At 40.1% G+C, this 21,860-nt stretch overlaps 2 protein-coding genes across 6 annotated transcripts; both read left to right on the plus strand.

The window, feature by feature from the left end:
* Nucleotides 1-2,100: 2,100 nt before the first annotated feature.
* znf131 (zinc finger protein 131) lies at nucleotides 2,101-9,187 on the plus strand. 3 transcript variants are annotated; one of them, XM_063489422.1, is made up of 9 exons: nucleotides 2,101-2,203; nucleotides 4,566-4,713; nucleotides 4,803-4,904; nucleotides 5,856-6,000; nucleotides 6,104-6,212; nucleotides 6,298-6,489; nucleotides 6,603-6,981; nucleotides 7,136-7,266; nucleotides 8,136-9,187. In XM_063489422.1, the coding sequence occupies exons 2-9, from the start codon at nucleotides 4,584-4,586 to the stop codon at nucleotides 8,658-8,660; spliced, it is 1,713 nt and encodes a 570-aa protein (XP_063345492.1). In that variant the 5' UTR covers nucleotides 2,101-2,203; nucleotides 4,566-4,583; the 3' UTR covers nucleotides 8,661-9,187. The 3 variants fall into 3 exon arrangements, with proteins under 3 accessions (XP_063345492.1, XP_063345491.1, XP_063345493.1); XM_063489421.1 differs by lacking the exon at nucleotides 2,101-2,203 and adding an exon at nucleotides 2,328-2,436; XM_063489423.1 differs by lacking the exon at nucleotides 2,101-2,203 and having other exon boundaries at nucleotides 4,622-4,730.
* Nucleotides 9,188-10,070: 883 nt separating this feature from the next.
* Nucleotides 10,071-21,611, plus strand: nim1ka (NIM1 serine/threonine protein kinase a). 3 transcript variants are annotated; one of them, XM_063489781.1, is made up of 9 exons: nucleotides 10,083-10,228; nucleotides 14,771-14,868; nucleotides 15,115-15,289; nucleotides 15,551-15,610; nucleotides 16,145-16,459; nucleotides 16,576-16,688; nucleotides 17,928-18,049; nucleotides 18,173-18,319; nucleotides 19,063-21,611. In XM_063489781.1, exons 5-9 carry the CDS (start codon nucleotides 16,146-16,148, stop codon nucleotides 19,819-19,821), a joined length of 1,455 nt encoding a protein of 484 aa, XP_063345851.1. In that variant the 5' UTR covers nucleotides 10,083-10,228; nucleotides 14,771-14,868; nucleotides 15,115-15,289; nucleotides 15,551-15,610; nucleotide 16,145; the 3' UTR covers nucleotides 19,822-21,611. The 3 variants fall into 3 exon arrangements, with proteins under 3 accessions (XP_063345852.1, XP_063345851.1, XP_063345850.1); XM_063489782.1 differs by lacking the exon at nucleotides 15,115-15,289 and having other exon boundaries at nucleotides 10,071-10,183; XM_063489780.1 differs by lacking the exon at nucleotides 15,115-15,289.
* Nucleotides 21,612-21,860: the final 249 nt, after the last annotated feature.

A 21,860-nucleotide genomic window follows, 5' to 3' on the forward strand; every position in this document is an offset into this window, starting at 1 on the left:
CTGGAGAGGGGCTGGACTCTGTCTCAGTCTGGAGTTGCCCTTTGTGAGAGGCGGCGTGCTGGGGTGGGTATCCTAGTATCCCATCAACTTGCTACCTGTACGTTGGGGTTTCTCCCGGTGGACAAGAGGGATCGTTCCCCGCACCTTTGGGTGGGGAACTGTTGAGGTAAGTAAGGCAGTTAAATAATTCCTTGGTTATGCACCCCTGGGGTGGATGAGGTTTGCCCTGAGTTCTTGAAGGCTCTGGATGTTGTAGGGCTGTCTTGTCAACACACCTCTGTAATGTTGCGTGGAGATCAGGGGTGGTACCTCTGGATTGTGGTGGTTCCCATCTTTAAGAAGGGGGACAGCAGGTGTGTTCAACTATAGGGGGATCACACTCCTCCTCAGCCTCCCTGGGAAAGTCTATGCCAGGGTGCTGGAAAGAGAGTCCGTTCGTTACTTGAACCCGGGATAGGACATCCCAGGGCATCATGGTTTAGTTTAACTTCCTTCTGAGTACCTTGATAGTGGAGTCATCTGTGTCCTCACCTGTTACGTCTCCCTTCAATATCTTGTCAAAAAAAAAAAAAAATCAAAATCACTTTTATTGTCACATCACATGTGCAGGTACACTGGTACAGTACATGTGAGTGAAATTCTTGTGTGCGAGCTTCACAAGCAACAGAGTTGTGCAAAATACAATAACGTAAAACAAGCAAAATATAAAAATGGCTAATCTAAAAAGTAATAAATATATGTACAATATGTAAAGGTATATACATTACTGAATGTGTATACTAAATATGTTTTTCTACATGTGTGTGTTTGAGTGTGTATATAGTATGTATATACATGTTTTACAAATGAAATAAAGTAAACAATAAAATAAGATATATAAAATATACAGAGGTTGGTATGTGCAAAACAGTGGTATTTATATACAGTATGGAGTGCATAATGTTGAAGTTCCAGTAGTGAGGGTGAGGTTTCTATGAAGTGTTCAGCAGTCTGATGGCCTGATGGAAAAAGCTGTCTCTCAGTCTGCTGGTACGGGACCGGATGCTGCAGAACCTCCTTCCTGATGGAAGTAGTCTGAACAGTTTATGGCTGGGGTGACTGGAGTCCTTGATGATCCTCCCCGCTTTCCTCAGGCACCGCTTCCTGTAGATGTCTTGGAGGGAGGGAAGCTCACCTCCAATTATCCGTTCAGCACACCGCACTACTCTCTGGAGAGCTTTGCGGTTGTGAGCGGTGCTGTTGCCGTACCAGGTGGTGATGCATCCAGTGAGGATGCTCTCAATGGCACAGCGATAGAAGGTCCTGAGGATGCGGGGGCTCATGCCAAATCTTTTCAGTCTCTTGTGTATACTGTCTCAGTATTCTTTTGTCTTTTGTTGTCTCCTGTGTTCTCCTATCCTGCAAATGTTTTGGACTTGTGGTCTTCCTGTGAGGTTCAGAATTAAAGATGGATTTTAAGTGTATTTCTCATCTCATGAGTCCTGCATTTGTGTCCACAAACTGCCAGTTACACTGCCAACATGTGACATGTGCTGTGAGACTACCAAGTTAAAAGTGTAGTAAGTTTTATTTTAGAGCAAAGTAGACCTAGTGCACCCATCTCCTCAATTTAACAGAGCTTCCGAGTTTCATCTGGAATTTCTTAAGATAATTAACTCAACTCGTGTTAATCATCAAGCGCACTAATCCCCCTTATGCAGTAGGATGAACTTAACCGAACTTTGATCTTCCAGGCCACTACCCGGTGAAAGTTTCCATTTGGCCATTTTCCTGTTTTCATACTTTTATTTTAATTTGTCATACACCAAGAAAAAATAGGTACACGTTAATACACGCGTTTAATAAAAAATGAAAGTAAATGATGAAAGTGAGAGTTCAGTTGAATTAAGTTTTTTCCCCCAAAGAATGTGGATATGTTGAATAAATTAAAATAAAGGAACTTCAGTGACAAGAGAATAAAGTTTTTAAATTTTTGTTTGTTTGGTAGTCGTTATTTCCCCCAGCCAGGTAAGTGTTTGTCTTTTTCTACTGTCACCAAGCAACGCTCCCCGGCGTCCTTGACTTCGCAAGGGTTTCTGGGAATCCGAGGCCTGAAGCCTGAACGACCGCCCTTTTTGGAGCAACGAGAGTAGGACATCGGTACATGCGTCGAAGGAAATATTATCGCTAAATAACTTTCTAAAGCAGCATAACCAAACTTCAGGTATGTATGCCGATGCCTTGCAACGTGTATTTCGACCCTCTATGGTTACAATTAGAATATCTGTCAGGGAAAAGTGTATTTTAATGCGCGGTTTGATGACGTAATGTTGATTGTCAAACGCGAAATGGCGAGCGTGCTAAGAGGCCCGTTACCTGCAACACTGTGGAGCTGTACCATGTTTATTTCCGTCATGTTACAGTACCAAAGGGGTTGTGGCGATGTGTCTATTCCTGGTAAGCGGGGTTGTGGTGAGACGTGTCCGTCGAGTGTGTGAAATGGCTTATTTTGTGTCTCGGTTTGGGGGGAAGGGTTGTGTGTTGGCTAGTTAAGCTAACACGGAGCTGAGCTAACATGTGCCAAAAAAGGATTTGAAGCACACCAAACCTTTCAGTGGTATTATTTAATCTCCGGTAGTAATTAAATGTTTATGATTTATCGTTCAGGTCTCCCTTCTTTTAAGACACCGCCCTGTAATTCTAAACATGCTCCCTTAATGGGAAAACTTTTGACGTTAACGTTATTTTCTACTACATTAAAGGACGTATCAAATTGTGTAAAAGTCAAAGAAACAAAAATGAGTGTAACTTGATAAAGTGGGAAATATGCAGTGCCAATACTGTACAGCGTTACAAAGGGCAGCAACTTTCTTCCGGTCAACGAAGGTTTTAATAACACTGTTGTTTACTGGATTAATCAACTAATCATCTCCTGCTGTTAAATGCTCTGCTAGGCCATAACTACGCGTGCCTTCAGTTCCTGCCCGTCTCTCTCTTCGGAATTGTCAGTATCTAAAAAGCATGCACTGTGGAGCTGAGCCCGGAGAAGTTTCACTGTGGTTGCAGGAGTGACGCCACCGGCATTTAGTTGAATATGAGCAGGGTATAGAGCCCTGTACACTTTAGAATTCATCCTGCTGCTCTGCGTGATCAATAATCACCAGTGACGATGTGGTCTGTTACAGCTTATGAGCTGTTTGCCTGTTTTTGACTTTGCCTGGCATAGTCTTAAAGATGAATTGTTGTAAACCCAGTTTTTCCTTTTATGAAGGCTCATGATTGTAGACAATAGTACACCTCAATCCTCAAGTGCTGATTTTATTAGATGTTGGGAAGTGTTTTTTTCCCCTAGAGCAGGAAATTGTAGTCCTCTACTTTTGTGGGTGCTTTTTGGGTGTTTTTGTAGCTGAGCTAGCTCTTTTCAAGAATTTTGCAGATTGTTGGTGTGGTCTATTCTAAAATTTCTTCTACCTCTCTGATAGGTTTGCTTTGATTTTTCAGCCTAATCAGCACCTTCCCTCGTATAAATATTTTTGTGGACCTCATCATGAGTGTTCCAGTGAAAAGCCACTAAGTTGATTCCAAATCTTTTGTGTGCTTAATTTGTTATGGAAGCACAAGCAACATGCCTCACCTGGCCATGAAACTGCTTCTCAGTTGTGAGGTTACTTTTGAGCTCACAAACATGGCAAACTAGATTTTTAAAAAACTTGTTTTAAAGACTAAATGACCTTCTAAACATTTAATGCACTTCAATCTATACTTGAATGTTTGATTCAAAATATAATTTGGTTGTGTGCAGAGGCAAAATTGAATCGTTGTCCAAATACTTCTGGACCTGGCTGAATGGCTGTTTTGAGAGCAGTGTAAACAGTTGAGTTGGAGCACACCCTGCTGGACAAACTGTGTGTTGACACAATTTCTAAAATAAGCCAAACATCTTCATGTGCATTGTATTCTGCCAAAAAAACAAAACTTAAACACACACACACAAAAAAACAGAAGAAGAAGGAAAAGAAAACACAACACAATAAATTTTCATATTGACACATCAGATGAGATGATTGGCCAATATCAGTCAGTAACAATCTGAACAAACAAACAAACTGGTGAACTTACTGCTTTACTACAAAAGAGGCAGCTGTGGCTACAACCGTAGCTTGCCTCCACCAGTGTATGAATGTGAGCGTGAATGAATAATGTCATTGTAAAGCGCTTTGGGTGCCTTGAAAAGCGCTATATAAATCCAATGCATTATTATTATTATTATTATTATTATTATTATTATTATTATTATTATTAAAAGTCTTTTCCTTTTTTTTTGCTTTAGATTTAGTGTCAGCTGCAGTGGTCCCAAAATATTTTCTTTGTCTTGTAATGCATAAACAGTGAGCAGTTGTTTCTATATAATAGTAGGGAAACACAGGTGTTACTAATAACATTAAGTAACTTAAAAGAACCTTCATTAAATGCCAGTATGTAATTAATAATATTTAAATAAGGCTGCGAGAAAGATTTGTGTGGTAAAATTGTAACAAGGAGCAAGGTTGATCATGTTGTATATATATCTTCCTCTCTTCCTGCAGAAGACAGATCAGGCAATAATGGCAGCGGAGGTGGAAGTGGAGGCCAGTGTGGGCAGCGAGTACCCAGCACATTACAAAGTCATGATGGACAAACTTAACGAACAGCGACAGCTGGATCAGTTTACAGATATTACCTTGATAGTGGATGGTAAACAGGCATTTGGTGTAAGTAATCTTCATAAGTTTAACGTTAAATTCTGAGGCAACACTAATTTCCATTTTTCATGTCTTTTCCAGGACACCAGTTCAGAGCCCATAAAGCAGTGCTGGCAGCATGCAGTCAATTTTTTCACAAGTTTTTTCAGGATTTTACCCAAGAGCCACTGGTAGAGATAGAAGGTATGTAGTGTGTTAGTTATACTCACGAAACTACATTGTGTCATAACAGGAAGAATATGTCCAGAGAGACTGTTCCACCTATAGATGAATTTTGCTGTCACTATTAATACAGTAGCTTAGAGCAAATGTGATTTTACGAAACCGAATGATGATTTTAACTCAACTTTTACTAAAGCTTTTTTTTCTCCTCCTTCTTCCAAATAAGTACTCTTGATCATAGCTTGAGCCATAGTGGATTATGAGATTAGTGAGAAGATTGCTGTTTGAGAACTTAACAAATTGTATAATAGTATTGAGCTTGATGTCAGATTTATGTTTTAGTTTTTTTTTTTTTGTTTTTTTTTTTAATTCATGACTTAGATGCCTTCTGAGAGGACACATTACAGTTTATTACAGTTTATGGTTTAGCTCTCTGGTGGGCAAACTTTATAGTGGTAACACTTGGAAACATTATTTAAGAACTCCTTTGCATACTGGCTGTAATATATCCTTAATATAGATTATACTGGTTAGTGTTTGACGGCTGATTTATCAGTCTGTCTTATTGCTTGCTTTAACTCTGGTTGCTTGATTTACAGTTTTCAGTTACAGTTTTTTGTTTTTTAATAGTTTGACCATCACACTCCTATCTCTTGGTAGTAGAACTATGTAGAATATTTTTCTAAGTGATTGGAACATATGAAAGTACATCCCTTATTATGAAAAATGCAGACATTCAAAAATTAAATTGGTGTCAGAAAGAGATTTTGCATTATATTTAATGTAAGTATTCCAAGTTTGTTGTAATTTTTAAATTGCAATTTATTATTAGTATATCAGAACGGGTTGCAATATTAGTTTCTGAGCTACAGACTTGGTGTCTTCCAAGCTGGGACTTTGCTGATAGACAGATATTTTCCTACACACGATCAGCTTTTACTCACCACTGCTTTTACTTTCATATTTTAACAGGTGTGAGCAACACTGCCTTTCGTCAGCTGATGGAGTTCACATACACAGCCACACTAGCTGTAGCTGGTGAAGAAGAGGCATATGATGTCTGGAAAGCAGCTGAGTATTTACAGATGCAGGAAGCCATCAAAGCGCTCAACAATAAGTGAGAACTCATCACTTTTGGCTTTAGAATTTACCAGATTTCACTTTTTTAAAAAAAAAAAAATAGAATAAACATTTGACCTCTTAATGATCCTCTTTTGTAGACTGAACGAAAGCTCTTCATTGACAGCAAGGAGCAAAGGAAAAAAGAGGAAAATTGCTGAGACATCGAATGTGATTACAGAAACTCTACCCTCAGTGGAAGGGGAGCAGGTCAGCATGCTTGCAGTGCACTTTTATAGTCAGCTTGATGTCCTATATTTAGTTGTTAAGGCTGAATATTTTCCCTGTTCTGCAGGTGCAGATTGAAGTTATAGGTGAAGGGCCCATTGAGGTGGAGGAGTCGGGGCTGGAGGAAGTGGTTGACGCGGCAAAGAATGCTCAAGCGGCATCAGATGATTCTGCTTTGGCTCTTCTTGCTGACATAACTAGCAAATACCAGCAAGGGCAACCAACAATACAGGTGATCAAGAAAGGAGGAATAGAAGAGGTATAAAAGCTGAATTGCACATTTTTTCTGATTTCTACTGTTAAACTGATACGCATGAAATAATTAACTCAAAGGTTTTGGGGTTTTTTTTTTCTTTCCGTGTTTTTGCTTAGCATGAGGTTGTGTATCATGAGGAAACGGTGACTGCCTCCAAGGTGCTGGAGAATGTCGAGATTGTCGAGGTCCAGATTTCTCAAGCAGACAACATGTTCCGTTGCAACAAGTGTGACCGCAGCTTCAAGCTGTACTACCATCTTAAACAGCACTTGAAAACACACCTGGGCTCGCTGGAGAAGCCCCACGTGTGTAACCACTGTGGTAAAGCTTACACACGAGAGGGTGCCTTGAAGCAGCACATCAGCACATTTCACTTTGATGCCGAGGAACTGTCTCGAAACCAGAAACCCCAAAAGAAAGTGCATGTTTGTGAATACTGCAAGAAGCACTTTGACCACTTCGGACACTTTAAGGAGCACTTGCGAAAGCACACAGGTGAAAAATTCACACTGTTTGAACTCACTTTGTTTATAATGAAAAGTACAAAGGTCTGGCAACTAAACATAAGTTATCATAGTTGTCCAGTAGATCTGTTTTTTGTGTTTCCAACATTGAGACACATCTCTGTCTTTTTGTGCCCATTTTTTAGGCGAAAAACCTTATGAGTGTCCAGATTGTCATGAGCGATTTGCACGGAATAGCACACTGAAGTGCCATATGGCAGCCTGTCAGAATGGGGCGGGAGCCAAGAAGGGACGGAAGAAACTCTATGAGTGCCAGGTACAGTTTGTTCTCAGTCAGGGCCATCAAGTTCTCCCTGAAGGGATTCGGAAAGTTGTTCAATGGGGCAGCACTGAAACTCGTGTCAATAAAAATAAAAGTCCCGGTACATACTAAATGTTCCACTTTTGGGGTGAAAAAAGGATGACCCAACTGTTTTGGGTCATCACAGACATGCACCCTTTATATCTGCACTGTTGAGTTTGTGCATTAACATGTTGAACATGGTGGGCATGACAAAACACCGTATTTTGTCAAATAATGTCTTCCAACTCTGAACTATCAAAATACATGTACATGAGAACAAACAGGAATGTGGGACAGGAAAAGCTTTTATGGATATTTGGAAAATATGGCTGAGGTGAAGAGGGGTAGTTATTTTTTTTATTTATTTTTTTATAAATGTGAGAATTTATCATTTATTTGTTAGTATAAATCTGGAATAAGTCATTCAGGACTCGTTCCCACATCAAAGGAAACCAGTTAAGTTGGTTCGGGGTATTTGACTAGGATACCTCCTGGGTGCGGTGTTCTAGACATGCCCAAACAGGAAGATCCCCCAGGACAGATGCAGGACATGCAGGAGAAATTAGTTTTTTAGCTGGCCTGGGAATTGCTCGGGGTTTGCCCATATCACCCGGAGAAGGTGGCGGGAGAGAGGGAGGTGTGGGCTTCTCTGTTTAGGCTGCTGTCCTTGCAGCCCGGGCCCTGGATAAACATGAGAGAATTAATGGATGGATGGAGTTTATATATATTAGTGATGGTGTCACCTTGGATTGCAAGTTATTGTATTGTAATTTGTTGTATCACTTTACTCCCTATATTACTGTGCTATTATCATGACCTCTTCTTTTGCGCTCCACCTTCAGGTCTGCAGTAGTGTGTTCAACAGCTGGGACCAGTTCAAAGACCACCTTGTGAGCCACACCGGAGTCAAGCCCAACCACTGCACCATATGTGACATGTGGTTCACCCAGCCGAAAGAGCTGAAGGCACACCTCAAAGAGATCCATTCCATTGAGGATAAGTTAAACGACGAACTGGTCATTACCGACTCTGCTGCAACCGCTGCTCTCACCATAGCAGCACAGAACATGGAGGGAGCCGAAACTGTCCTGTTGGAAGACGGCATTCAGGTTGAACACGTCACAGTGGAGCCTGTAGATGTGATGGAGATGGAAGAGACTGCCACGGTTGTAATGGAGGATGGAGGGGTGGCGGAGATGTGTGAGGAGGACATGGAAAGATTAAAACAGGCTGGAGTGCAGATCCAGGTTGTACACGTGACCACAACTGAAGTTGACGGGCAGCACGTGGTGAACTCTCAGGTGGAAGTACAGATGGAGGGAGAGATGGTGAATGTTGAGGAAGCAGAACATGCAGCGGTTGTATGAGAATGTGAAAAAGAATCTTTAATGAACTGCTGGACACTCTTAGTCCCTAACAGCTTTATTCTCCTGCAATGGACATTTTATTTTTGGTACACATCTCTGCATGTGAGAAGCCGCATGTCACCTCAGTACTTCCTGATGTCTGTTACATTGAATGTCAGTTCCCACCGCCTTCACTGCTATGGACAGAGTTATCATTGTCTTGCTGTAGGAGCTGTTTGCCATCGTATGCCATATTCTCGATGTCGGCAGTCCTTCATCAATTCATTTTTGTGTTTTTCTTCAAATGTTTTGTTTTTTGAACTTGGGTCACTTTCTATGATAAATTGACACAGATGTTGCTGCAGCTCATATGCTGCAGATTCCTCTTGTTGTTAATAATGATGTTTATTTTATTAACTTTCGGTGGTTTGTAGGGGGAAAATCAGCTATGAAATAAAACTGGTTTCAAGAGTGGGCTAGTTCTCGATCTTTATACTTAGATCTTGAAGATTAAAAAATTAACACTGTTTATAAAAACAAAAACAAAATTAGGAATGCATTTCAATTAGTGCAATTTCAAAGAGGTCAGTAATCCACACCAGGTGTATGGTGCATACATGCATATTGCCTTATATACATCTGTTAGCAGGTAAACACAGCTGCTCCTTTATCCAATCAGATTTGTCCACCAAGACAAACCCAATAAATAAATAAAAAAACATTTAAACAAAAGGATAATGGAGTTGCATATCTGCTGGATGTGATTGTGCTAGAAAGTTTAGCCTTTTATTTATTTTGTATCATGGATACATACCTATACCATATATGTTATGTTTTGTTTTTTTTTAACTTGTACCTTTTGCACAGGTTATCCACATAGAGCACAATAAAGATGTTGGTAAGTATTTGTTTTAAGCAAAGAAAGTTACTGTAGTTTCATTGTAGTTTTTGGCATTCTGAAGTGAAGACTCTAAAACGTCAAATGATTAGTTTATTTTAATTAAGCATTCGTTTTGAAATGTACTACAACTAGTGTGTCCCGAAGGCAAATATATATATATATATATATATATATATATATATATATATAATGTGTGTGTGGGTATCTGTGGACATGACAAACGTTTTGATTCTCTCCTGCACAAACTAAAGAATTTTCTATTTTTGTTTTCATTTAAATCTATATTTTTAAATTTCTGTTTGCGTGTTCACTAATCTGGACAGCCCACGTAGGTCTCCTGACCCTGCCTTGAACCCCTGCTGCGTTAATAGCCTGTCCAGCTAGCACGGGGCGTGACGCGCAGGTTAGGTTACCTGTTGTGTCTCGCCGCATGCCCGGGACAGCTCCTGAGGTACTGAGCTGAAGTGGTCCTAATTCTCGGCTCTTATTGGTTACGAGATAGACGGCGGACTCCTAGAGACGCCGTTGATTCGTCGGTTCACCCGCTCGTTCAGCGGATTTCCTTCACAACAGAGAGAAAGCTGCAGCAGAGCCGGTGAGCTCAATGTCACCGGGTACCGGAGAGGATGGATTTGGGAGGAAGGTCGGTATACATTGTCGCCACGGGCCCATGAAGATGCTCACCCAAGTAAGACCGATTCTCACATGCAGCATATCCGTTTTTTTTTACGCTAGTCTTATGATCTATGAGCCTTGGGTAAATGAGAACTGGCCTGCTCGCTATCATTGAACGTAAATACTCAGTCATTAGCTAATGCTGTTTAAGATGTTTCCTCGATAAATGGGTGTTGTTTGAAAACGTTGCCAACAAAAATGCATTTTTTAAAAACCTACATCGACACCTCAGTTCATATACCCGCTGGCGACCCAGCAGGGCTTTATCTCGTTTTCTCTGAGGGTGGTTGGCTAGAGCCCCTACAGTGGACCCAGATTTTACTGCACTGGACTTTAATATCTTTTCTTTTACTTGTTTTTTTTTTTTTTTTTTAAATTCTGTCAGGTATGCACATGCATTCAAAGTTAAAGTCACCAACCCCGCTTGTAGCTGCACACGCACATTTATGCATATAACCTACCTACAAAATGCAACAGTTAACTGGAGATCCACCTAAACTCTGTTCAACTTCTCATACCGCTTTTGACCGGGCTCGATTACATGAGGCTCGGAATGAATAAAGTCTGGCTCTAACACCTGTTGGTTTTTACCAGTGTGTTATGACGAATGCCAGTCATTTTCCCCAAATTCACCTTTTACCTCATCATCTTCCTCTGTGGTAAAGGCTTGGGAGCAGTGCTTTGCTTCCTTATAGCCTGCTCTACTGGTTTTCCTGCATTAATAATTTAAAATCTTCCCTCCTGTTATAAGGAAATGATATGAAATTAATAAGTAATACTTTTTGACTTTTTTGGTTTGCCCCAAGGAGCAAATACCTGCAAGATGTGAAAAGTTAAGCAAGTAATCTGTACTGCATTAAGCAGTGTTTTGCACACTTAAACCTGAAGCTGATCATTTTTCTGTCTTATAAAGGCAAAAGGGGGAAAAATAGCCTTCTTGAGTTAATTTTATCTCCACTTGAAGCAAAAAAAAAGTTCTTAAATTTATATTCCTTTTCATGATCATTCAGTCAGTGAACATGAAACATTGTGCTTCATGTGTCTTTCTTTGATGCACGCCTCTTTGATGTGCTGACAGTGAATAACATGCAAACTCAGACGGCTCTTTAAAGCCGGAAATCATAAACGACCGAATAGAATTTAGATTTGAAGCACCAGATGCAGGATATATGTTGTTTGCAGCAATGTCCTGTTATTGTGCTCCCCTCTAATGCTGTCATGGTGACTTTGGTTAAGGCCTCAGAGATATAGCCCTCTGTTGCTCACCAAGATGTACTTGAATCTGCACAGTACTGTGTGCTCTGTATTGCCAGGCTTAGGGAATAGTAGCTCAGGTGAGTCATGCTGCATAACAAGAAAAAAGAAAAACAAAATTTTTAGCATTTAATCATAGGAGTAGAAAAGTATATGCAGAAACCAATTAAGCAGCGTCTTTGCAAAGCAACTTTGTCCAAGTTATTTCCTTGTTGCTGTGCATCCTTTGAAGCCTCTGCCACTGTGCTTTGGACTGTGTGTGTGTAAATGTGTGTCAGGGGAAAGGGATTTAGAGGTCACTCTGTTTTTTTTTTCTTTTTTTTTGAATTGTGAAATATTTGCCCCATAGATTCCAGAGAGGCCTGCTTCTCTGTCCCTAGGGCCCATGGTCCTCATTGTTGAAGCTCTTTCACTGTTGAGCTTTTCACTCTTGTCAGCTGTGCGCCTCTGTTAACACACTGGGGAGCTTTGTGTGGGGTGAACTCGCTGTCTGCACATGTGTATGCTTTCACGTGCATGTGCCTGTCCGAGGAAAGAGTCTGTTAATGTGTGTGTGCGTGTGCACTGAATGAGAGAAAATGAGATACAAGCGCGGGTGAACTGAATGAATGGAAAGCAAAGTGAGGGGTTTTTTCAGAGAGGAGGAACTCTTTTACATACAGCAGCTTTGTACCCTTCTTAAGTAAAGACACAAACAGGCATTTTTGCAATAGGAACCATAACAGATGGAAAGAGCAAGTAAATCTTGATCCGCAGCTGCTGTGGATGGGCTCTTGTGTTTTCCGTTGTTGGAGCGTCTGAAGAGGCTGCTGATGCTAGCAGAGTGATCAGCAGCCGGCAGACCCTACTTCTTCCCTTTAGGGATCTTGAGACAAGTGACTGGCTGTCTGGTGAGTGAAGAAGGACTCCCACTTGGCAGAGCTGATTGTGTTTGCTTATGAACGCCCAGCTGTTTGCAGTCTCATACACTTTCATACATTTCTATTATTTGTTTTTTACATTTGGTGCTTCAAACAAGTGAAGATTGCATTCAATATTAAGTCATAGCATTAACTGTATCGGGAATGCAACTAATTTAGAATTTAAAATATTTAGCATTACTTCCTCAAACAACTCAATAAGGAAAATACTCATAACACCTTAGGTCTGTTAGTTTTTCTCATTATCAGTAACTTTCTTTGTTACATGGACAAATATCATTTTTTCATTGCAATATTTCATTTTTCAACAACTTTTTGCAGCAACAGTATCTCAGTGCAATCTGAGTGGAATCTCAGTGCATTCACCACTGTGAACGGTTTATGAATTTTTGCATGCAGTTTGTTCACGGATCCGCTGTTGCGCACGTGTTGGTGTGTTTATATGTCTTTCAGTCTGCTCATATACACAATTGGCAAGGGTACTCGCAGGCTCAGTGCAACTGTAAATATGACACTATGTACTCTCTTCCTTGAGGAGATCCAGTTAATGCCTAATCCTCAACCCTACACAAACACGTTTGGTCAGTGTTCATCACTAAGCAACCTGCTAGATGTGTTATACAGTGGAAGCCGAGGACAAAGCAATCTCAGTAAATACCCATTTATGGACCTTTTCTGAAGATACTCTAAACTCAGTTGCTATCAGTAGAGCCAGTGTAGTTTACCAGTTGTTTTACTCAATATGGCAAATGTTTCCCTGATTATTAGAGCACGTTTGAGACTATTATAGTATTTGTAATGTTAAGAAATGGAAACACGTGTCTGTATTTGCATATATTCAGACATATTAATCAATCCTGTTCATTCAGGAATATGCTTAAAGAAAATGTCTGGAAAAAAAACTGGTAATAATGGTGATTGGGGTACCAAAACTTTCCATGCTCTTCTTCATTGTTAACCAGTTTATCTCATGCATGGCTGTCCTTTAGTGTTTTTATTTACTCACATAAAAGGCATGTATTCGGCACATGGTGCTTTGTGCTATAAAGCGCGTCTCTCCTCCCTTAGCAAGTCCTTTTAGGCTGCCCTAGATCAATGCGCAGATATTCATGGTTCCATGGCAGGAAGGTGTTTGAAAGCTGGAAGACTCTAGGCCTCACAAAAGAGAACCGCTTTGATTCTCTGGCGAGCCTTCAACACAGATTCATTCATTTTAATATATGGACAGTTGATGGAGAGCCTTTGAAAGCTCCATGTTACACTAACCATTTCTGTTCCCTTTACGTACGACTTATTACTATTTGTTATTTGTTATGCCAGCACAAATGTTTTCTTTGGGCACAATTTAATTAGTTTATTGTTTATTAGTTTGTTCAGATGCACCAAGCCCATCGCGCCCTAGTGTTGATATACAAGGATTTTGTTAAAAAAAAAAAAACAGTCGAACAGGTGTATATTGGGGATTTACCTGGATAATTGGAGTCTTGGTGAGTGTATGAGACCAGTCCTGTGTGTGTAAGACTGAATCTAAGTATTCTGCCCATGGTTGCTGTAACAAAAGAAAATTAACACCCAATTTGAATGTGTGGCTCATTCATATTTTTTTTTTATTGTTTTGGCTAACAGTGGAACCTCATCAATTATTGTTGGTTAATTTGATTGTTTGGAGTCTCTCAGCTTTTATACTTTAGTTCCAACCTTTGACTTAATAGCCAATGTGTTAAAAGAAGGGAGATTTAAAGCTTGCAATATATATATATATATATATATATATATATATATATATATATATATTGTGTACAGTACACAGTTGTATTTTTTGATGTAATTCCATTAAGGAGTCAGGCTGCTAAATTATGCACCTGAGCTGGTTTAAGTATCAAGAGTGCATCCTTTCACTCTGAAAAGAATTTTGTTCAACGTTCCAGTTTGAAATAATACATGGTTAGATATAACATATAGTATCTAAGACAAAACCATTTTTTGGTGGAATCAAGGTTGATTTACAGTGCAGTTCTGAAACAACTCCAGATTTACTCCAATTACTATTCACCAAATTCTTTCATTAAGTTATTTTATTTGCCAGATTAATCACTGTAGAACAGACATTTTATTTAACTTGCACCTTGCCAATCGGATTCGCCTTTTCTTTTCCATCTCACGGGACATTGTTAGACGTGTGTTCCCAGAGCAGTACACAGTTATCACCTAATTACACTCTTTTGCACTCGCACACCTCACATCAAACACAAACAGCAGGAGGTGTGACATAGTGCAATGAAATGATCAAGGTTAGTCATGCAGGTATTTCAGGTTGTGAGTGTCTTCTTCGTCGCAGAGAGTAACGAGTATCTCAGATTTGTTTATTCTGGCTCTCCTAGCAACCCCAGCCTGCAGCACATTTGGAGCATGAGTCAAGCAGCAGACGAAGTAGGAGCTTCTGCGCACATTAACAAGCTCTCAAGAAGATACTGCACAGGTACATTTGTGTTATCCTTTTAAAAACAAACTTAAGATGGAATCTGGAATAAATGTGTTTTTCTGGAGACGCTTGATCCATATAGAGACTAGAATACTGCATGGATGTTCTTAGGTAGGTAAACCAACATTAAGTAAAAAAAAAAGGCACCTGGAAAGTAAAAGAGGCTGTCATGAGCTTTGATATAGACAGAAAATATAACATAGAAGACGCTTACTTTTATGTCTGTCTTTTCCTTCATTTCAGGTAACCACTCCATGGCTGCACCCTGACACTATCATCTGTTCATCCCCTCTGCCCCAGCCTCCCCCCCTCTTATCCAGCTCCTCTCCCCTCCTCCTCACCCTGTGGCCTATTTATACCCTGGATACTCGAAGCAGTCTATTAAAGCCCACGGACCTGTTCAGAAAAAGACTCCAGAGTAAGCCTAAATTCCCCGTTTATCTTATCTCTGTGCTCGTCACCTTTTCCTGAACATCCGTAAGTGAGGAAAACTAAAATATCAACAAGTGCTTTAGTCTTCAGATTACAAGCTGCAAGGACAGTTTAAGCTACAGCAGATTTTTGGAAATTCTGGATGAAGCATGAGCTTGGACCCACTGATTTTCACTCATTTAGCAGAAAAGCAGTCTTCCAAGTTAAACCATGCTTATTGGCTCACTTGTCTATGTGACTTTGGTAGATTTCGACAAGAACACTAAAGGACTTACCTTCTAAATGGAAAAGGATCACACATTCAAAGGTAAGTCAAGGCTTCTGTCGCATGCAAATTTGCTTTATCAGTTTTCATATCGAATCCATCATAGTACAGCAGAACCAGGATAGTAGGCTATATGCATAAATTCAAAATTGATACTATCGTGCATACGTTTCGCGTTCTCATTTCACGTCACGCTGATTATGTCTGCAATCATATTATTGCTGTTGTGAACATATTGTAAAAGTGTGGAACAAAACAGTCTCACAGCAAAGTTAAAATTTATTGTTAATCTGCTAATAAAAATAGAGCACATATTGAAGTGGGCATCACATTTATGATATATTACATGTATTTTTAGTTTTAGGAATGGAGACACAAACATTATAGTTATCATAATAGTTTAATCTGCATTTAAAAAATTGCTTTGAAGGTGATTCTGTTAAGAAAAACGGGGTATTCAAAATGTATTGAGAAATAATTTTTTAAAAAACGACTTTTTTTTCCATATTCTGTATCCAGTCTTGCATCAATTCCTGCTATGAACTAAGCCCAGACCGCCTTGTGTGTCACCTGCAGGATGACTGCAGTCTACCCCTCTGAGAGTAGCCCGGAAGGGGCTGAAGCTGGGACTCAGACAGCAGGCTCTAAGGGGTCAGGAGCAGGAGGAACCACCGGGACCAGCTCAGTAACTGGGGTCAAGAGCACGGATTCTCATGGAGACTCGGTCCGAGGTTCCATTGGAAGCACGGTGGCCTCTACTAGTAGCAGCCAAAGGAACGCCCGCTGGAGCCGGCAGGACAGCTCTGACATAAACACAGATGATGAGGGAGCCACCGTCCGCCGCCTCACTCCCCTGGAAAGGCTGAACCTGGATATGTGCCAGGATGAAAGGTATGGTGATTGTAAGTTACTTGTTATATTTTTCATTGTGGGTTTTTTTTCTTTTTTTTTACTTGCCAGATTGTGAAAATTGGTATTAAATGCTTTATTATCTAAACTGGTGGCAGGTTGGTCCGTGAGCTAACAGTAGGCAGAAGAATCGGCTTCTACAAAATTCACGGAGAGCTCGGGTGTGGAAATTTCTCCCATGTTAAGCTGGGAATTCATGCCCTCACCAAAGGTAAACCCCACTGTGAAACGAATGACTTGTAGCAATATTTACAGACATTTGCACAGCGTCACCTAAAAACATCGCATAAACACACTGGAATAAAAAAACGAGACGCATAAGCTTCCTTTTATAACGGTGGCTTCTTATTAGACTTAATAAGTTGGGTGATAACCTGTTTCCATTAATGGGCTGCAACACTACCAAATGTGTGCTTATAGCAATTTACTAACATGGTGATTTGTGCCTGGCCAGGGGGCTGATTCAGCCACAAAGAGACAGACTGTCTGCTGCCCTTGAACAGATGGATTGATTAGAGATCTCCAGTTTCCTTAGCGACGGCTAAAATTGCTGCATGCCTCATCAAAGGCTACAACGACGGAGGAAAATTAGTGTAGCTTTGTTTGTCTGTCTGTGTGTGTGTTTGTGTGCGTGTGCATGCATGGGTTTTTTTTTTTTTTTACCATTTAAGGTTTGTGCGTTTTTACTCTGTGGCTGGCTCTGGTTCTGTGTGTGTGCGTGTGCGCAATGTTTAGGTCAGTGGTGTCATTTAGTCAAAACACAAAATGAGCTGCAGTGCATTTTAAATGCTCCTATTGAAAGCTATGTCACAGCTGAAAGAGAGTCTAATACCAGCCTTAATAATGCATACTGTAGCACAATTAGATATCTCAACACCATTTTGCCACTTAAGAACTTTTCTGTATTCAGTTACCTGAGGTCTACTTTATGCATCTCTATGAATCATTTAACGGAACACAGCCAAGATATCAGTTTTTCAAATTCAGAGTGAATTTGATCATTGTAAAACTGCATTTATTTATTCATTTTTAAATTTGACTTTTGATTTTGATTTTTATAACAGTGCAGCTAATGTAGCACTCTATTCCAGTCTTTTTTTTTTTTAACCCTTTGCCATCCTTGGTGTGAGCCTACATATCTACTGAGACTTGGAGTAATTTATGAATGTCTAAGAAAATAAATCATATGACCCCCTGGAAGAATATAATCATGAAAATTTAGTTCAGGATCAGCAAACCTTTCATCTCAGTTATCCAGACCAGAGTGTTGTTTGAACTGCTAAGTGGAACCAGGCCTACATTGTCTATCATCAGTGTACAAAAGATTTATGTAACAACTAATTTAAAATTTATTAGAAAAGTGATTAAAAATTTAACCTTTTTTTTCCTGTGTCGAGATGTATTATGTGTACAGCAATCAGTGACCAAATGTCTCCTTTTGCATCACTAGACAAAGTGGCCATAAAGATCTTAGATAAGACCAAGCTGGATCAGAAGACCCAGCGGCTGCTGTCCAGGGAGATCTCTAGCATGGAAAAACTACACCATCCCAACATCATACGCCTCTATGAGGTATTTTGGACTTTCAAGTGTCTTTCTAATGCCATTGTGCTTTTTTGATCATTAAATCTATCTGACATCAAGTACTTTTCTGCTAATGTATTCTAACTATGTACTTACACTATATGTGTTTAGGTGGTGGAGACTTTGTCACGTTTGCACCTAGTGATGGAGTACGCAGGCGGAGGGGAGCTCTACACCAAGATTACTACAGAAGGAAAGCTGTCTGACACTGACAGCAAGTTTGTCTTTGCTCAGATTCTTTCTGCTGTTAAACACATGGTCAGTGCATTTACGTTTATATTAAAATTGTCTGATAAAGTAAAACACAGAGAAAATCTTGATAGTCATATAACTTTGACATTCACAAGGAGGATGACATCTATAGTGCTGCCTGTTCTCTGCTGCTACGGTGACCTGAATAAGTGTGTTCATCTAATCCTCTAACCTATTAAATCTCATATGACAATTTCTGTCAGTGCTGAATGTTTGCACGATAGCTGTGTAATGATTCATTACTTGTAACCAGCACTTTCACTCTTTTCATGTGCACCGCATTTAGATTTTAGTCATTCATTCTCTCTCCATCTGCGGGTTGTCAAAGAATAAAAATGGATGAAAAAAATATTGCATTGTAATATTTCACTAGAATATTTAATATGTGGAAGAGCAGTTCACATGCTGACACAGATCGACGGAACTATAGTTGCAGTTGCCATAAGTAATTCCTACTAGACAAAATAATTAATAAAGATCTGTTCTTGATATCAGGATGAAATATCCAAGAAGTAACAAGGAGCAAAACATGTTTTTTAATTCGAGATAGACGCGATGCTTCTGCTGCTATTTTCACTGTGTCAGGTTACATGAACAGAGGTGGCAAAAGTACAGACTTTCTTTACTTAAGTAGAAGTACAGATAACAATGAACACTCAGTCCTTCCTCTATAGTTAGAATTAGGGATTTTAACCAGTGAATGAATGTATGATATTTGCATTATTAATTTTCTTCTTGTTCTCCCACAGCATGAAAATAACATCATCCACCGTGACCTGAAGGCAGAAAATGTCTTCTACACCAACGGCTCTTGCGTGAAGGTGGGGGACTTTGGATTCAGCACACTGAGCCGCCGCGATGAGACACTCAACACATTCTGTGGCTCTCCGCCATACGCTGCGCCTGAACTCTTTAGGGATGAGCATTATGTTGGCATCTATGTAGACATCTGGGCCCTGGGGGTGATGTTGTTTTTTATGGTGACAGGCACAATGCCATTCAGGGCGGACACTGTGGCCAAACTAAAGCGGTGCATCATGGATGGGGCCTACGTCATTCCCTCTTGGGTGCCAGATGCATGCCAGAGGCTAATCAGGGGAATCCTCCAACCCATACCAACTGACCGCTGTACAGTGGAGCAGATGATGGGCTGCGAGTGGTTGCTCCCCGTGGACCTCCCGCACGCCATGGAACCCTTTAAACTGGACCCATCCTACCTCGCAGAGAGTGATCCATCAGATCTCACAGAGGAAGAGATGGAGATAAAGTCTTCGCTGGAGGCACTGGGAATCACCTCGGAGCACATCCTGAACAACCAGGGCAAAGACTGCAGGAGCTCCATCACTGGTGTCTATCGGATTCTGCTACACCGTTTTCACAAGAGACGGGTTGTCGAAAGCATTCCTGTGGTAAAACAGGCAGTCAGACCCACAGCAACAAGTAAAAAAGAACGACTAAAAGTGTACCGCAGTTTACGGCAGACATCTAAACTCTGTGCAATTCTGTGACAAAATTCTTTGCTCCGGAAATTTGATTAAGTTATGGACTTGAATGCATGGATTTATTACAAATAAAAAATTAAAACAAGAATATTTTCAGTCCAGTAGTATAAATTGAAATTATGGTATATAACCCCACTCAAGTCCTAAAATTGGTCTTTTCTTATGTCTCTGTAGCTATGTTGCTGCTGTCATTGTCTGTTTTTTCTTGCAGGGACAGGAAATCTCAAGAAATTTGAAATGTTCTGAAATCTCATTTATCCAAGTCAGCATAGCAATGATTACATGGCATGCAGAACTTATTATTTGGGTCATGCAGGCCATATATTTCTAATTCACTCTTGGCCTACGCTTAGTTGTGTTGTAACAACAAGCCCTATGAGAATCACTGTAGCTTATTTTTTATGAAGAGACATAAATCTACAATATTTTGTTGAAAAAGTGGCGAAACATGCAGTATCTACACAAAATGTGTTTATGTCTTAAATGTTTAATTGCACTTCTCCTCGATGCCTTAGTTTTTTTTTCATCTGTTTATGAAATCAGACAGCCTGGTTTCATTGTACTCCTTAATGCTTGTGATGAGATAGTAAGTAGAGATTTTACATCTTATATAATACGTCTCTATGAGATGTCCCTGCTCTTAGACTGGCTGACCTCAGTATTTTCCCTGTGGCCTGAAAAAAATCCACTAGATGACATTAAGCTATGAAGACCAACTAACAGTTAGTAGTTCACATGGCAAAATAAAATTTCAGTTTTGAGTGAAACGATTCTGGTAAGAGTTTGAATCTTTTTGTCTTTTTATGATTCCATGTCCATGCAAATGTGCTGAATGAAATAAATTTAAAACTAAAAATGCTGCTTTGTCTTTTTGATGTTATAATTATTTAATGCTTATGGCTGCATTTTGTGTGTGTGTGTGTGTGTGTGTGTGTGTGTGTCTGTTTTATAGCTGTAAATCCAAACAGACATTATACGCAGTGAATTCATATCATTATAAAATAAGGGGGAATTATTGAGATTTAAATTTATAATCTGAATACGTACTTCCTGGCCACATTATTTTATAGAAGAGAAGGTCTAACTTTAGGCCTACAAGGTCTTGACAGGAGACACAGGCTTGTGCAGAGTATGCTTTGCAAAAGTGAAACCGAAAGCAGAGTCTGAGTGTAAGTATTTTGAGCAGGTTATTTTATTATGCATTTATATCTTTGATTAAGCTTTGATTAAGTTTTAAGAGTTAAGCAGTCTCGTTTATATTTTGAGTAACATCATTTGAGTGTGACATTTAGTCTAGAAATTACACATATAGTTTCAGTTGTGTACGTGCTGGCCTTCTGTCTGGTGGAAAGGTTACAAGGTCTAGCTGGGGAGCTGAGAGGTGAAACAAAGTGCAAGCAGAGGCTGACACATACACACACACACATCGTAGATAGACTCAGTTATATAGGTAAAAGTTAATCATGTTTTGCTTGCAACTGCAAAATTGTGCGTGCATATGTGACTGTTTGATGAAGAAGCAGGTGCAGGATGTTCCAGAGACAAGCGACAGCGAAGGCGAGCTGAGGGGAAGCACCTGGATGGAGACGAGACGATGTTCTTTTAAACTATGTTAAAAGTCATTGTGGTTTTGGATTGACGTAGGAGATATTGAGTCTGCCTGGCAACAGAAGGGGGGCTGTACTGTTTCACCCCTATAAATACTGTGTTCTGACTATTGTAAGAGAGTTCAACACTGAATCTGTACAGTGTTGGCTCCACGCTGCGTGTATTCATTAAAATGTCGTCTAACTTTACCCGGCCGGATCAGTGGTCGTTATTTTGGAATCCCCCTCAATTTATGAATCTTAACATTTGGGGGCTTGTCCGGTGGTTGAGGGGGATTTTGGAGGTGTAGGTGGAGAGATCCGGGGTCCGTGGTGATTAGACGGGCAGACGCTAATCAGTGGTGAAAGTGAGGAGGCATTCGCCGGCGTATCTAAAGGTAAGACACTGCCTGTTGAAATATATTTCCAAAAGGTGTCACATTGGACATGACAAAATTA

Source organism: Pelmatolapia mariae, linkage group LG12, assembly GCF_036321145.2.
Source record: "Pelmatolapia mariae isolate MD_Pm_ZW linkage group LG12, Pm_UMD_F_2, whole genome shotgun sequence".
Taxonomy (NCBI): Eukaryota; Metazoa; Chordata; class Actinopteri; order Cichliformes; family Cichlidae; genus Pelmatolapia; species Pelmatolapia mariae.